Consider the following 15,774-nt stretch of genomic DNA (forward strand, 5'->3'; position numbering starts at 1 on the left):
TATATCCTCTGGTTTTGAAAACTATGGAGCAATGTTTTAAGAAACTCGTACTCAAAAGCAGTGATTCTAGATGTTACGTACTTTAAAACAAATCATAACAGATAATCTTAGGCAACTTTCGTGTCGACTCTGTGGCGAACCCAATCTAGACAGACAGAGCTTCAGCTACGCGAGTTGGGGGATTCACTGCGCGGGGCAAATAGCTCGGTGATATAGGTGACCCTTAGTAAGCAAAGCTAATCTCAAACTGCCCCTAGATTGCATTGTTCTAGGGGTTGGTCTGTGTAAAATCCATTGCCCATTTTGAAAAAAATCACTTAAATATTGATGTATCAAGAATCTATCATTAACAACACAAAGAAAACAAACATTTTTGAAAAAGAAGTGTAAAATAAAGAAAAGAACAATTGTATACTCGCTCCACAAGTTCACACTTACTCCAACGACGAGTAAAAAGTGTTTTACAATATTTTACAAAGAATATGTGAGATATACTATAGACTAAGGCTCCGACACTTACAACCACACCTTCCAAGTGGAGAGGTCCGGTTACCTTATTGATGTATCCCTTAAAGCAAAAGATGGAATGGAATGGGAAAGGAATACATCAGAAAAGAGGATTCAATCCTCGTAGATGGGATCTTTAAGAAAGAGTTTTTAGCACTCCATCTTCTTCACGTCACTTGTTGGTTTAGGATTAGGAATAGCTTGACCTGGGAACACACCTTTCTGGGTTTTATCTTGGGCTAACAAGTTCAGAGATTGTTGTATGGATGCTAGGATTTGGGTTTGCTCTTGCATGAGAGATATCATTATTTTGGTAGGCTTATCTGTTTGGACACTAGTTGATGGTGTAATGGGAACTAGGTCTCTTTGGTTGTTGATAAGTGAGTTTTGATAGTTCTGGTTAAACTGGGATGTAATCAATGCTCGATCTGTTCTGATTGTTATAGGTACCTTGTCTTTGTCTTTGTCTGAATGTATTTGTTGGTTTGTTGAAACCTGGCAGTGTTTGGTTTTGCAGAATGTTAGTCCATGCAAAGTTTGGATGTTGTCTCCATGGTGCATTTGGTATATTGAAAGCAGATACTTCTTCTGGCTGAAATGATGATAGGTTTGTGATCAAGGGACAGGTGGCATCTATATGATTTAAGCTTAGACAAAAATTGCATGGTGAAGTATTTATGTTCATGACAGGATAAGGTTTGGTCTTTTTGTTTGGTTGTGAGGGCATCTATCTTTCTTGTGAGGGTTTCTATTAGGGTTTTGATTTCTGGATCTGATTTCACCTCAAAAATACCACTAGCTTAGATGTACTGGGTTGGGCTGTTCTAGAATTGTTTATGTTTCCCCCAATGGGTATTCTTTTCAACTTGGTTTTCAAGAAAGGCTAAGGCTTCAGTTGCACCTCTATCTAAAAAATTACCATTACTCATGATGTCGAGGGTTACTTTGTATTATGGGAGAAGGCCTTTGAAGAAACATTGGACAAGAGTGGATTTTTCTAGTTTATGGTGAGGACATGAATGGAGTAGGTCAAAGAATTTATCCCATACTTCTGAAAATGTCTCACTCGGACTCTATCTGAAGAACTGTATCTTGCTTTTTATCTCTTTGGTTTTCTTCTACAGAAAGCACTTCTTTATGAAGGAGAACACAACCTTTTCCCATGTATCGAAAGAGTCGGCCTTCTGTGAGAGAAGCCAAGCATGACTCTTACCAGCTAGAGTGAAAGGAAACACTCGTAGCTTCACCTTATCGTCGGTGACGCTCGGATGATGAAAGGTATTACATACTTCATGTATCTGGCGTAGATGCTCGTACGGTAACTCTTGTTCTAACTCGTAGATGATTGAACACGTTCGGTGGAATCCTAAAATCGCTCGTAAGCGGTGTGAGTCGTATACAAGATGGAGGCCCATCTTGCAACGGTGTGTAGAATTTGGAGAGAGGCTCTTCAGCTTGCACTACTTCGTCAGCCATCTTATGAGATGGAGGACTAGAAATAGGAGATTGTCTAGGGCGATGAGCTCTCCTATGTGAGTAAGTTTTATTCTTGCTAATACTAGAAGTGCCTGAACACAGTATCATACATTGTTAGGAAGACCCCAAAACTATCCTAACATACACAAACGGTGCAATGTATGCTCAAGAATTCGAATTGAAATTCATTTTTGCAAGTATGGAGTTTTGAAAACTTTGTTTTTGGTATATATTTTACTATGCCCTGCTCAGAGGAACAACTGGGCGCGAGACTAGGATACAAGAAATTAAACAACCCAAATGGTTTGGATCCTAAGACAATAGATGATTTCTCTCTCCCTTGCTTTTAGGCTTATATACCTCTATTTTTGCCTTTTACAGATTTGCCTTTCTCCATTACAAACTAGACACCTCACAATTCACTTTTGCTTTTTGGTTTCTTCTTGACCAAGAGGTAGGTTTAGGGATAAAGTCATTATATTTTGAGATAAGGGCCTCCATATCTGTTCTTCTGATTTGAGGGCCTTGACTTTTGACTTTGACGGTTGACTTTGACTTTTTCAACACTTTTCCATAGTAGCTACTGGTCTTCATAATAAGCGTGATTTAGACACTTTTTGGTGCTAAGACGCAGCTTTTATGATAAGTGGTCTGAAATACTCCTTAACCTGAAAAAGACAATAAAATCTATGAGTTGTCTTTTCGTTAAGCGTAAGAGGGACTGTAATGCAGCAATATACGAGTAATAAAACACACATTTGGGAGCTGATCAACAAACATACATAAAAAGAATGCAAACAATTAGAGTACTTAAATAGCAACAGAAGAAGAATGCAAACAATTCGTTGTATTCTGCTGCCAAGAGGTAGCAATTCAATCACTTTATTTGGTAAAACCTGGTCGTGTTCAATTTGTATTTAATAAAATGGAAATTGTGGGAGTGAAGTGAAAGAGGTCAACGAAGTTAAACTCTAATTAGATCCATCAATTTCTTTTGTTTGTGTTAGATTCCTTGAGATATATGCTAAATAGATGGCACAAGATTAAAACACTACAAACATGCGACACGTGTGGGACTAAATACTAATTCTAAATGCTCATGCGCAGATGTGCAGCGCAAGATGAAGGTTATTATGGGAATTTGAGAAATATAATAAAATTGGTTACGACCAAACTTGTCCACAGATGGAAGTATAACAAGTGTATAACCAATCCCTAATTAGACATTATTTAGTCCTTAATGTCTAATTCCCCATTATCAATTATACGCAAAAACCCCTAAGATAATTGAAGAAGTCAAGCGTCACATCATTAACCACGCATCACTCGCTTAGTACATTTGATGTATCACCAACCTTGACACGTAACTAAATACAGCCCCATTTGCTGCTGCTGCTGAAATTTTGGTGTTGATCGATGATCGCTGAATGACTGAAGATGGTTAATCTTCAATGGTAACACCAAATCAATTAATCAACCATCAACACCAATTCTTAAAAAAAATTATTGAAAGCATTAATCAGTCCTTCACCAAACCTTAAATTTCTGCAAGCTTGGCAGCATATTAGGTAGTGTTTATTATTGGCTTATTGCTAGGTTTGATGTTTCATCAACAATACAGTGCGGTTTAAACTGTGACGCGCACTTATAACAAACCATGTGGATTGTTATGCGTGGTTCATGGTGTGGCGCGTGGGTCTGTTTGCTAAAGCCCAGATGATTTATTTGCGTGTGGCACAAGGTCCTGGGCAACACGGTTTACTGTTTAGTGCGTGGGCTTGGGTAGTTTATCACGCAGTTTTATGCAGGAATTTGGGCGGTTAACATAGTGGTAAGTGTATGTTTGGTGATACTAAGGGGCCATTTGTTTTTGCCTCTTATAAGACCTTGAGGTCTTATAATAAGACGTGACTCAGTGATTTTGGACATTTTTTTTATTTGTTTTTTGCCTCTTAAAAGAGACATTATACTATAAATGTCTTATAAGAGGCTCCAATTCTATAAGTACCAAAATTAGATCTACTTCAATTCTATAAGTCTTATAACTTGAAAAATGGCTCAAACACCCCCGTCTATATACCCCTAGCCTCATTTCTCTCTTCTTCCTTTTTCATTATCTTATTTTTCAAATAACTCCATTACCCTAGCCACCACCGACTACCACCACCACTGCCGCCACTGCCACCAACACCATCACCACCACCACTACCACCACCATCACCACCACCATCATTACCTCCACCACCACTACCATCGTATTATTAAGACTATCACCACCACCACCAATTATTAAAATCACCACCACTACCACTACCACCATAATAATATTAAGACCAATATCATCACCTCCACTACCACCACCACCACATATTAATTAAGACTATCACCACCACCACTACCGTACTATTAAGACATCCACCACTTCTACTACTACTACCATCATCACCGCTATTAAAACCAATATCATCACCTCCACTACCACCACAACCGTGCTTTATTAAGACCACTACCACTACCACCGCCAATTAAGGTAGTTTCCTAAAATCGATATTCTAATTATCAAAATTGATTTGAAACCTAAAAATCAAACTATCGTTTATTTCAAATTAATATATTCAAGTTAAATGTGATGTAAAGTAGGGGTTTATATTTGTCAAATAACCATCTATAAGATGTCATGTATTTGTTTTTTCTATTTTTAAAAGTGCTTATAAGAGGAACTTAAAATTAAAAACAAACCACTTTATAAGACCATCTTATAAGACCCTCTTATAACACATAGTTTTATAAGACCCTTTTATAACTTAACCCAAAAAAACAAATAGCCCCTTAGGCCATTTGTTTTTGCCTCTTATAATACCTCGAGGTCTTATAATCTCTTATAAGATGTGGCCCAGTCATTTTGGACATTTTTTTGGTTTGTTTTTTGCCTCTTATAAGAGGCATTCTACTATAAATGTTTTATAAGAGGCTCCAATTCTATAAGTACCAAAATTGGATCTACTTTAATTATATAAGTCTTATAACTTGAAAAATGACTCAAACACCCCGTCTATATACTCCTAGTCTCATTTATCTTTTTTTTTTTTTTTTTTTCATTATCTTATTTTCCAAATAACTCTATTACCCTAGCCACCACCGGCTACCACCACCACCACTGCCGCCACTACCACCACCCCCATCATTACCTCCACCACCACTATCATCGTACTATTAAGATTATCACTACCACCACCATCACCACCACCACCATCATTAAAACCACCAAAACCACCACTACCATCACTACCACCATACTATTAAGACCAATATCATCACCTTTACTACCACTACCACCGTACTATTAAGACTATCACCACCACCACCACCGTGTTATTAAGACATCCACCACTTCTACTACCATCACCATCACCGTGTTATCAAAACCAATATCATTACCTCTACTATCACCACCACCGTGCTATTAATATCACTACCACCACCACCGCCAATTAAGGTAGTTAAATTGATTTGAAACCGAAAATCAAACTATACGTTTGTTTCAAATTAATATATTCAAGTTAAATGGGATGTAAAATATGGTTATATTTATTAAATAACCATCTATAAGATGTCATGTATTTGTTTTTTCTATTTTTACAAATGTTTATAAGAGGAACTTAAAATAAAAAACAAACCACTTTATAAGACCATCTTATAACTTAACCCAAAAAGACAAATAGCCCCTAAACTGGAACTGTCAAATGTTTGATTAATCATGTTACTGAAATTCACGTGGTACCATTGGAGATGTTCTAATGCATGAAACTTATGGCTAATCTCTACATATTCAAGAAGAGGCGGCGAAATCAAATTCTTGCAAGATATATGGTCTGCCTAATGCTGCCAGTCTTATCAAAGGAACAATATCAATGGAATAAGTTAGATTATATTAATCTTGAAGGTGAATTTATGGTAGCTGACACAAGAGAATCAGAGCTTGGCAATGAAATCTCGGTTTACAAATCTAATAATATGAAATCACAGCTTCCTAGGAGACCACAACTTTGTTTTCAAAGTCATGGCATAGCTTGCTCACAGTAAAACTTCTCTAATTATGTAAGGGTTAACTAGTATTACCCCTACTAGATGAACCAATTAGGATTTCCCCAACTAGATGGAGAAATTAGGGTCTACTTCCTGAGTACACACAAAACAAAATATGGTCAACCCAACCCAAGTTGACTTTTTTTTTGGTGTACTCCGGAGGGACCCTAATTTCCTCATCTAGTTGGGGAAAATCCTAATTGGCTCATCTAGTAAGGGGTAATACTAAAAACTCCATTATGTAATTCAGACCAAGTGGGGGCCCTGTACCTAATTCAGACCAAAAGATTTTCCTTCTTTTTTGTATAGCTATTCAGACCACAAGTTATTGAAATGGTTTCCCGCTTATATAACATATATACGGGATCCCGTAACATATACCTTATAGTTTATGTATACATTTGGCTTACAATCCGGGGTATCAACAAGCAATTCACCCCACCCTCCCACCCTCTTTACCTCATGTCTAGCACCCAGTCTTTCCTACCCTTGCCTCTTACAAGTCGTCAAGAAAAGACCTATTCAATTCTTTCAAGACTTCATTTCAGTCAGAAGTGTTTACTCTCTTCTGCCACGAGTCAATGCACGGACTATCACTGGAGCCAGCGCTTGAGTCTTCAAACTGGGCAAAAGACCAACAGAAATGAACTTCCTATTCCAGCAGGAAAGAGTAGACAACTAATCAGCCGAAATCGCACATTCCTGAGAACTTGACTAAAACCTGAAACTAGGATTGATATTCTCTCAGCTAGATTATTCTTGTCGATAAAGCTCCAAAGCAGAAGCAGTTAAGGTTTAATGATATCATGCCGAATCTGTATATTTCAATTTTGAGTGAATGAATTGGACCTCAAAAGAACCACATCTCATGCCACATCAATTGGGACCCTGACAGATCCCAAATAATCTGTAACAAGCAAAAAAATTTGATTAAATAAAATTGTGAAGTAAACATCTAAAACCATGGAAGCCACCACTAAACAAATTAGATATATTATTTACCATCATGAATAATGCAAAGCCTCTTAGGTCACTTGGATAGGAAAACTGTAGACGAGTCACCTATTTGAAGCAAGAAATCCATGCGATTATAGAGTTCCCTTAGTAGTGGGGTTAGCCTTCATCATGCCTCTTGTAATTGAGAAACTGCCAATTAAACCGCAGAGAGCTGTGAAAACCCACAGAATTGTTCTTTCAACAGTAGATCACATCCTGAAACCTTGGTTGTATAGTCTGTTTGGTTTGGGAATTCGAGAATTTCTATCATCATATTCAGGATAATATTGACCAAATCCAAATCTCTCATTTGTTGAGCGCTCTTCCATAGCCAAGTTGTTTACACTTTGGTTCTCATTCCACCTGTCCCCGCCATGTGGAATGTGTTCATTTCTGGACTGTAGGGATAGCTGTGCAAATTGTGATTGGTCCAGAAACCTTGAAGTACAAAAAGGTTCTGTAAGAGGCAACAGCCTGTCCCGAACATGATCAGAATATCCAGGGCTTTGCTGTGGAGAGAGGAACTGTTGCCTCACAAGCTGAATTCTAGGATCCATTTCAGAGGCACCAAGCGGCAAAGAAGAAGAAATCATATCTAAGCACAGGTTATTTACCCCATTTTGTGGTCTACCTGCGCCAACTGCCAATATAGCAGGATCTATTAATTCAAAGTCCTCAGCGGCTGCGTTTGTAGTTGGCTGTACATGCCACTGACTTCCCAGCATAGAGGAATTTCCAAGATAATGATTCACTACAATGAGAAAACATACACAAACTGAGAAGATAGGGTTGAGAAAATCGTAAAGGACATGATATTGACCGTTTGAGCAGCTATTAAGTCAAACCAAGTGAAACAAATATACAAACCTGTAGTAGCATCAAAGGCATTATCCATCCTCTCTCGAACAGAAAACCCCGGAGGTGGTGTTTTGCTAGGATATGAAAATCCAGGAGGAGCTGAAGCTTGAGGCCTTGAAACTGTAGGAAAATTTACTCAAGGATTGTCAGTTCCCCAAAAGTACCCATAAAGCATCCACAGACAATATTTCCAGCTAGAATTCTTGGAAAACACATCACATTACAGATTTTGCAACAATACTACATAAACCGACTAGTACTAAGCCAACATTATGGTTGCAAAAAAAATCAATGCGATGTTTTATTTACGCTCATTTTTTTTTGCTAAGTGAGCTAAGATTTTGTATTAAGAATGGGGAAAAGGGAAGGAATTACAAACAAGTATAATTGCAAAATAAAGAAAGGAAAAAACCAGGATCACGGCGTGAGCCTTTCCCTGTGATTAGGACATTGAATAAATGAAGTTGCAACCCTACTATTTACGCTCAAACCTCATCTAATCACCTAAAACCATATGAAGAAGTGACCACCAAAGTATTATTGGTGTCTGGTTTCTATTGGTGTAAAAATTTCAACTGATAAAGGTTGTATCAAAAACCAACATTCATCGTGGATGAAATTTGTTTACTACCAATAAATATTTACTTCAGCCATACTCTCAAATATAAGGTTTTTCCTTCCTTGAATGAAAAGTAATAATGATCTTGGTTATGGTATAGTGGACGATATCACCTAGCGCCACCAGACAAAGAGAGAATGAAAAAACGACGAAAACATTGATCAAGAACGGCTCACCAACGATACACAAGCCTACACAAGCTACCAATCTATGATAAACATTTACAACAAACTCATACTAGTAAAACAAGGAAAAAACTTATTTAACTACTTCATGGTTTCTTTTTCCTTTATTTAATACTTTAAATTCCTCATAGTCTAATTATTGCCAACTTGTCTTCACTTCAAGCTTGCCAAACCTCAAGACAATATGGGTACCTGCGAGGGTTCTAGATTCAGGTGTTTGCTTGTGTCAAAGAGAGGTGAAACATTAAAGTGGAGAATGGCCTTTCGGGTGGGGGGGAGAGACTTTCTCAACTTTAAAAATTGTCCATTAACTAGAAATCTAATATTGGAACATACAAAATTAACTCTGTGCAACTCTCGAAACAGTTTTTTTTTATGAAACTGAATCAACATTTCTTTTAGTCACTGTTGGACACCTCGTAACTGTGTCCGTGCCACAAAACTTAAATCACTAAGTAAGATGTACAACACATAATAATTTATTGCAAGTATAACAATCAAAAAATGAAACAAACTAACATTATAAAATATTCACTCGATCCTTCAAGTTTTAGACAAAGTTCAAAAGAAAAACAGGCAGGTCACATTCATGACGAACTAAACAAGTGAGCAAGTTGATTCTCAAGTTTCAATACATTGCAAAACCAAGTCAGGGCAGAAAAATCCTGCTAATCAAAATAATTTTTATGGGCAACTTGGTCAGTCAAAAAAAAAAAGTACAGTAATTAAAAAGACTAACACAACCGTAGGCATAGGGGGATTTTTGGAACAAGCAATGAAAAAACTGTAAAAAGATCCAAAAAACAAGTACAGTAATTTTAATGATTATGAGATTGATATAAATTTATACTCACCAGAGTGCCTGTTAGATGAAATATTTGAACTTCCATTGTAGGGACCATCAGATTCCTCAAAAAATTTGCTAGATAGGCCATTCCTAAGATCATGTAAATGTATATTTTGATTCACTTGAGATTCCTGAGGGGCTGCAAATTTGTTCATTGTGTGACCAGCATTACAAGTGGAAAGCTTAGAACCAGTTCCTTCATCAGCAAAATCCCCCTGTCTTGCAAATGAAAACCTGGACTGATTGCTTCTTTGTTCTTTCGGTGAACTTCTAGTTTTAAACCAACCAAACTCCTTGTCGGTTTCACTCAATAGCTTGGCAAAATTGTGATGTGAACCCAATGATTCATCCCACGCATCAATGTCAATTGACAAGATATTCGAGATAATGTTGCTCTCTCCAGTATCTACAGAAATATTTTTCTCAAAACTGACTGTATTGTTACCAAATCCACCCACGTATTTACCTTTTTCTACAACTGAGAACAAGTTGGAATGTTCAAAAATATTCTCCAACCGAGCAGTAGAAGTGGTGACATTGTTCTCTTCATATCCATTTGACAATACCGTACTGCTATATGTAGCTTCATCAGCTTTTGCAAGCACAGGTTGAGGATCTTTACCAACTAGATCACTTGTACCACAAGAAGACCAAGAATCTCCATTAGAACAACTTGAAAATTTGGTTGAGTTGGATGTATGTGGTATGTGTAATGGATCACAAATTTCTGAAAAATTTGAACTCTGCTCACCAAAAGCTAAATAACTATTGTCCGGTGCAGCAAATGTATCTCGTAATGAATCTGCTTGTGATTCTGAGCCCCAGTAAGACAACTCTTTTGGAATAAATACGTCAGATGGGACAGGATCTGGATAGGATTGCTGCAAACTATTTCTAGATGGTATATATAATTCATTCGAGAATGAAGAATAGTTTTCCGTAGCATCAGAATGTTCACTGCTGTGACAACTATCACTGGTTACTGGCAACCCGGAACGTAGAGTCTGAACAGTTCCATCTACAACTGCATTACTATCCTTATCTGGAAAGGCAAGCCAAGATTGTCGCCCACTTTCTAAGGAAAAAGAACTATTTTGTAGCTTTTGGATGCAATCATCATCTTTGGATGTAGCCAAACAAGGTAAGTGTCCTGCATTATCGCCACTGAGAGCTACATCTCGCGCTTCTCTGGGTGTGTCCTGCATTATCTTTGGACGGTCTTTAACCGCAACTGTCTTGGAAATCTCAGATGACTCTATATCCTTATTTAAATGATTTGCACTACCATCTTTACTTATCCAGCATTTCTTCCCTACATCACTATGCAACAAAGAGGCTGAAGTTTTCCTCGAAACTAGTAAGGGGAATCCGACTGAACCGTTACAATCTTCATGGTATTGTTTGGAAGGTGAATTTGAACAGGTTAAAGTTGCTGTTGGAGTATGCCCATTTGAAACACGCAATCCCCTGCAAAGCAAAATTATGAGTCAGTAACAAAAGCATCTATACAATACAGATCAGAATGAAGGACTGGTAAATACGAATACCATGAGGCAGCAGGAGGAAGCGACGCAGACTTTCCAGAACCACTATTAGGAGGCGAACCATTTAGCTGAGTTGAAGCATTCTGACCACAATGAATAACCAAATTACGACCAGAATGAGAAACCAAGCAATACAATAACACCAAACAGATTGCAATCCAGAAATATTTCCATCATTATATTCCAAATCACAAGCGATCAAATTATTAGCATAGCATTATATCACTCTCCAAATATATATCATGCAATAAGGAGGGAAGTGTGTGTAACTTACATATGAGGAACTTCTGGATATCGGTTTGGACAAAGCAGTACTGCTAACGCAAAACTCATCCAATGGAGGAGGCAGCACATCCCCTGAACGATTTTCCATATTACTCGTAGCACCAGTAATTTGTTGGACTCTATTCCTTTCAAAGAGAAATTAAGTTGGGGGTTAATTTACACACTGAAGCCATAAAAGGAAGCACATAGGAAAGTAACTGATATTCTACAAACTAAGAAGTTGCATATCATAACCAATTATGAGTCATACAATTGACTTTCAACCATAACTTTTGTTTCTGGAAGTACTTTAGTGGTTGACAATCAAGCAAATGATTGATTTTCAAAAATTAGGAACATTAGAACCTCAGTTTCCATAAGAGAAACACTTGCTCAAAAGTTTGTCAGGTGATAATATTTGCTAGGGTCCCTTTATATGAAGCTCTATTAGGCAAGGTATCTTGCTGTAGCTGTGTGTCTTCGTTACGAACTTAAGACTGCATGTAATGTACGTTTTTGTTCCTAACCTATTAATTACCTTGCTGAACGTCTCTTCCTCTATTTCACTTTAGTTCTTTTAAAATTGATCAATCATTGAAGAAAAGTCTGTGTTTCAAATTTTAAAAACATTAAAAAGTTATATCTTACTCAAAGAGAAGGTTGTAAAGTGAGAAAGCCTGCTAGAAAATAACAGCACAGAGTAGGAGGGAACATAATGAAGAGAAAAACAACAAAATGTTACACAAATCAAACCACAGCGTAGAATAATTACTCAAAGAACAGGAACTAAAAAAAAAAAGAAAAAAAAACACATAGTTTGCCGCTATGACCAAAGTAAATACCTATGTATGTATACACACCCATACATCCTCAGATGTACTCACATGTTTTTAAAAGTACAATGCGCAAGATATAATAAGCAGAAACAAATGCATTGCTCTACCGTAAATACTATACCTTGTATATGCAGAAACAGTCTCATCTTTAAGGAAACTATCTTCTTCGGTTCCAATATCATGCAAATATACACAGTTGTGATTACTACAAGGCTGGATCAGGAAAGACATTGTATCAGAAAACGTTCAAGCTAACACAAGAAAATTGCACATGACAGCCAAAAGCACACCAAGTAGCACATTTATACCATGTTTCTCAACCAAGTGTGGCAGTACTTTGTGGTTCCAAAGCAAGCTCTGCAAACAGAACCCATAAATAGCCATTAACATTTAAACTGAGACATTTCTTACGAAGCAAACCCATTGAAGAAATGACCATGAGCATACATTAAAGGTTGACCTTGTAAGATATAATTATGCACTACTTGAATGCATCGAACTGCTTCCTCCTCTTTAGAGTAGGTGATATATCTGAGTCAGAAGTCCGAAAATCACCACCAGGTTAAGATAATCTCTTTAGTGAGACAAGTAAAAAAAAATCTATAGCATGAAAATTAGCACTAAAAACAAGGTTTGTCGAGTTGATCACTTGACCTTAAAAAACTGAGAGTTTATAGGAAAGCCATAAAAATTTCTTGATTAGAGGATAGACACCACAATGACGATAGTTTTTTTATCATAAAAAAAGTCCTCGAACGGACTATGAGGCACATACAGTTACACGGACACGCAGATACGACATTTTTTTTTAAATGAAGGATACAGATACGTGAAGGACACGTAAAAAAAATGTAAAGATATTCATATAATTGAAAATTAATACTCTCCACCAAATTCAATAAAAATCCCCAACATTTTAATCGTATAATCGAAAGCATATCCAGTTCTAACAGATTAAGCAATAAGCTGCATGAAACCTAATTCCTCCTATTTTGTTTAAATGAGTAAATAAACCCCTATATCTGGTCCTGGTTTGTTCTATTTTTTTTATCACTTAAAAAACTAAAAAAACACACACACAAACAGTGCCCTTTGCATGTCACTGGCATGTCCCCCACGTATCCCCAGTGTGTCCGAAATTGTAATGTACATTTAATAAATCGGATACTCCAAACGGAGTATCGGACACATGTCGGAAGAATCTCAGGGAGTATCTGTATCCGATACGTGTCAGACACAGATAATTTGCCTCTGGAGAAGTATATGTGCTTCATAGGGAGTGGAAAGTAGCTAATAATAAACTGGGATGTAAACATACTTGGGACAAAAAAGTGCAACACTACAAAAGGAAGAAAAATGTGTTAACTCCTGATAACAAAACCTCGGAACATCTATATCTCGCATGATGCACTACTTCCACTAGAGCAATACTGTTCTCGCTAGCCAAAGACATCATACAAGGACAGACTTATGTACTGAAATAGCTCAAACAGAAACAAAATGTAACCATCAGAAAAGGTGATTAAAGTACTCCATTAATTCTACCAGTAAAAGCACTTTTGAAACTCGATTACTAAACACTAGTCATCTACTCTTCCACATTTCATCAATGACACGATACAATATCATATAGTGAGATATGTATGATGCATGTCAATGTCCTCATCAACGACACATGGCATAGGCATGACATATATGTCAACATCAACATTGATAGTATGTGACATATAGAGTGCCCACAAACAACATACCCCTGCATGTGCAGCAAGACATAATTCTACAAGTTTACAAATCTATCTTAACAGAAAATAAACTTGAGTTATTGTTAAGCACACAATCACACATTATTACATTAACTATACTACAGAGCTTATTGATGCAAGTTAAAATTGATGAGAAGGGAAATAAGTATAAAGCAAGAAATGCATATAAAGGTTGTCACGTGGAAAAAAAAATTTGTTCAAACTTTAAAGTGTCATGCATGTAGTTAGACAACAAAAACACACGTACCCAAGAAGCAAAGTGAAAAAAACTAAAAGAAGATATTTCCTTAATAATTATGGATTTAACAAATGAACTTACACACTACAGGTGTTGTCTGTAGAATATTGCACTGCACCCCCAGATGTACGAGTCAATGACGCCTTCAATACCTTTCCATACTGACCAAAATACTCCTTGTGCTGAAGAAGCTGGTGGATCCCACAAAGCACAATTGCCAAAAAAATTCAAAATATATTTATCTATTTAGAAAACATACATACAAAGGAAAAACTCACATCTTCATCTGCTAAATTAGCAGGTAACCCCATTGTGTACACCAAGTGACGCTGAATCACCCTAACATTGCTAAGATGCTTCCGACCTTCAAATGTTCTTGATTTTCCCTTGTGTGGCTTTTGTTTTCTCTCTGAATTGATTTCAGCAACCAATCTGTTACAATGACGTCATCAAATTTAAATACTTGGACAGAATAGCACTGCAAACAATAAAATGCACCAATGCACTCAAACAACCTTTCACAACTTGCTGCCATGCTTACAATCTTTTCCTTGTCATAAGGTGTGCGGCATGCAGGACATCGCCCCTCGGTACCATCCTTCTCAGCCATGTCCATTATGTGATGCCAACACCAGACACATATCTGAGAGATTTGAAAAAATTAAAAAAAAAAAAAAAAAAAACTAGAGATAGTACCGCAGAGTACACACACAAGCGAGAGAGACATAAATAAAAGGCTTATCCTATATTATTTAGACCAAACTATTAATATTAACATTCAAACAGATCCGTCAAATATTTTCTTATTACATATAATTAAATAAGTGTAATTAGTATTGAAACCTCATAACCACATTTGCACGGCTTCAATTGCTGGTCTGTCAAGTCCATCTCTTCTGTGCATACGGGACATGTCCTTCCTCCCTCGTTAGTCATGGTTGATCTTAAAAAACATAAAACTTACATAAATAAAAAGCATTTATTCCCTTTTAAGTAGTATACATGTGACAGATAATATAACTTAAAATTGTTATTTTAATGTAGCTTTTTACTAGATAAGATAAGATAAGATGAGATAAAAATTTAGGGTTAGGGTTTTGAAAGACTTACAGTGGAAAAGAAAAAATTAGATCCAAATTTAGAAGAGAGAGAGAGGAAAGCCCTAGTAGTAGTTGTTGTTGTTGTTGATAGTGATGGAAAACCACTGGTCCGAAACTCCCGCCTGCTTGGCTTTTTCTTCTCTCGACTCTCTTTTATTATTCTTACTTTTTATTTTTATATATAAATGGATTAAAAAATGAAAAACCTAGTACTAGTGTTTTAACTTCACTCCTTAAACTACTTACGAGTTACCATCCCTTCAGTAAAAACACTTTTGTTTTTTTAGATGAATTCTATTAATGACGGACTCTATATTGTGTTGAGCATACAAAAAAAAAAACCCAATTATTACAAGTGTGCTATTGGTCTCAAAAAAAAAAAAAAAACAATTATTACAAATGTGTCATTGGTTCTAAAAAATTGAATTCGAAAACCCCAAACTTAAACGATCCGG

The 15,774-nt window shown here is 36.7% G+C and overlaps 1 protein-coding gene across 1 annotated transcript; it reads right to left on the minus strand.

Annotated features, from left to right (window-relative positions):
• Positions 1 to 6,343: 6,343 nt before the first annotated feature.
• Positions 6,344 to 15,490, minus strand: LOC147488131 (uncharacterized). Its single transcript, XM_086571923.1, has 14 exons — positions 15,330 to 15,490; positions 15,063 to 15,162; positions 14,735 to 14,862; positions 14,498 to 14,651; positions 14,301 to 14,410; positions 12,666 to 12,749; positions 12,527 to 12,575; positions 12,340 to 12,431; positions 11,393 to 11,528; positions 11,122 to 11,201; positions 9,582 to 11,041; positions 7,933 to 8,043; positions 7,072 to 7,816; positions 6,344 to 6,976 (listed from the first exon to the last, which is right to left on the minus strand). The coding sequence occupies exons 2-13, from the start codon at positions 15,153 to 15,155 to the stop codon at positions 7,275 to 7,277; spliced, it is 3,039 nt and encodes a 1,012-aa protein (XP_086428049.1). The 5' UTR covers positions 15,156 to 15,162; positions 15,330 to 15,490; the 3' UTR covers positions 6,344 to 6,976; positions 7,072 to 7,274.
• Between the last annotated feature and the right edge of the window lie 284 nt (positions 15,491 to 15,774).

Source organism: Coptis chinensis, chromosome 7 (assembly GCF_015680905.1).
Source record: "Coptis chinensis isolate HL-2020 chromosome 7, ASM1568090v1, whole genome shotgun sequence".
NCBI lineage: Eukaryota > Viridiplantae > Streptophyta > Magnoliopsida > Ranunculales > Ranunculaceae > Coptis > Coptis chinensis.

Bases quoted from the DNA above. Each gene is read 5' to 3' on its own strand.
- LOC147488131 (XM_086571923.1), bottom strand. From the start codon at position 15,155: ATGACTAACGAGGGAGGAAGGACATGTCCCGTATGCACAGAAGAGATG. The intron at 14,863-15,062 runs GTTTCAATACTA...CAAATCTCTCAG, and splicing joins CGTGCAAATGTGGTTATGAG to ATATGTGTCTGGTGTTGGCA. The intron at 12,432-12,526 runs GTATAAATGTGC...TTCCTGATCCAG, and splicing joins ACACTTGGTTGAGAAACATG to CCTTGTAGTAATCACAACTG.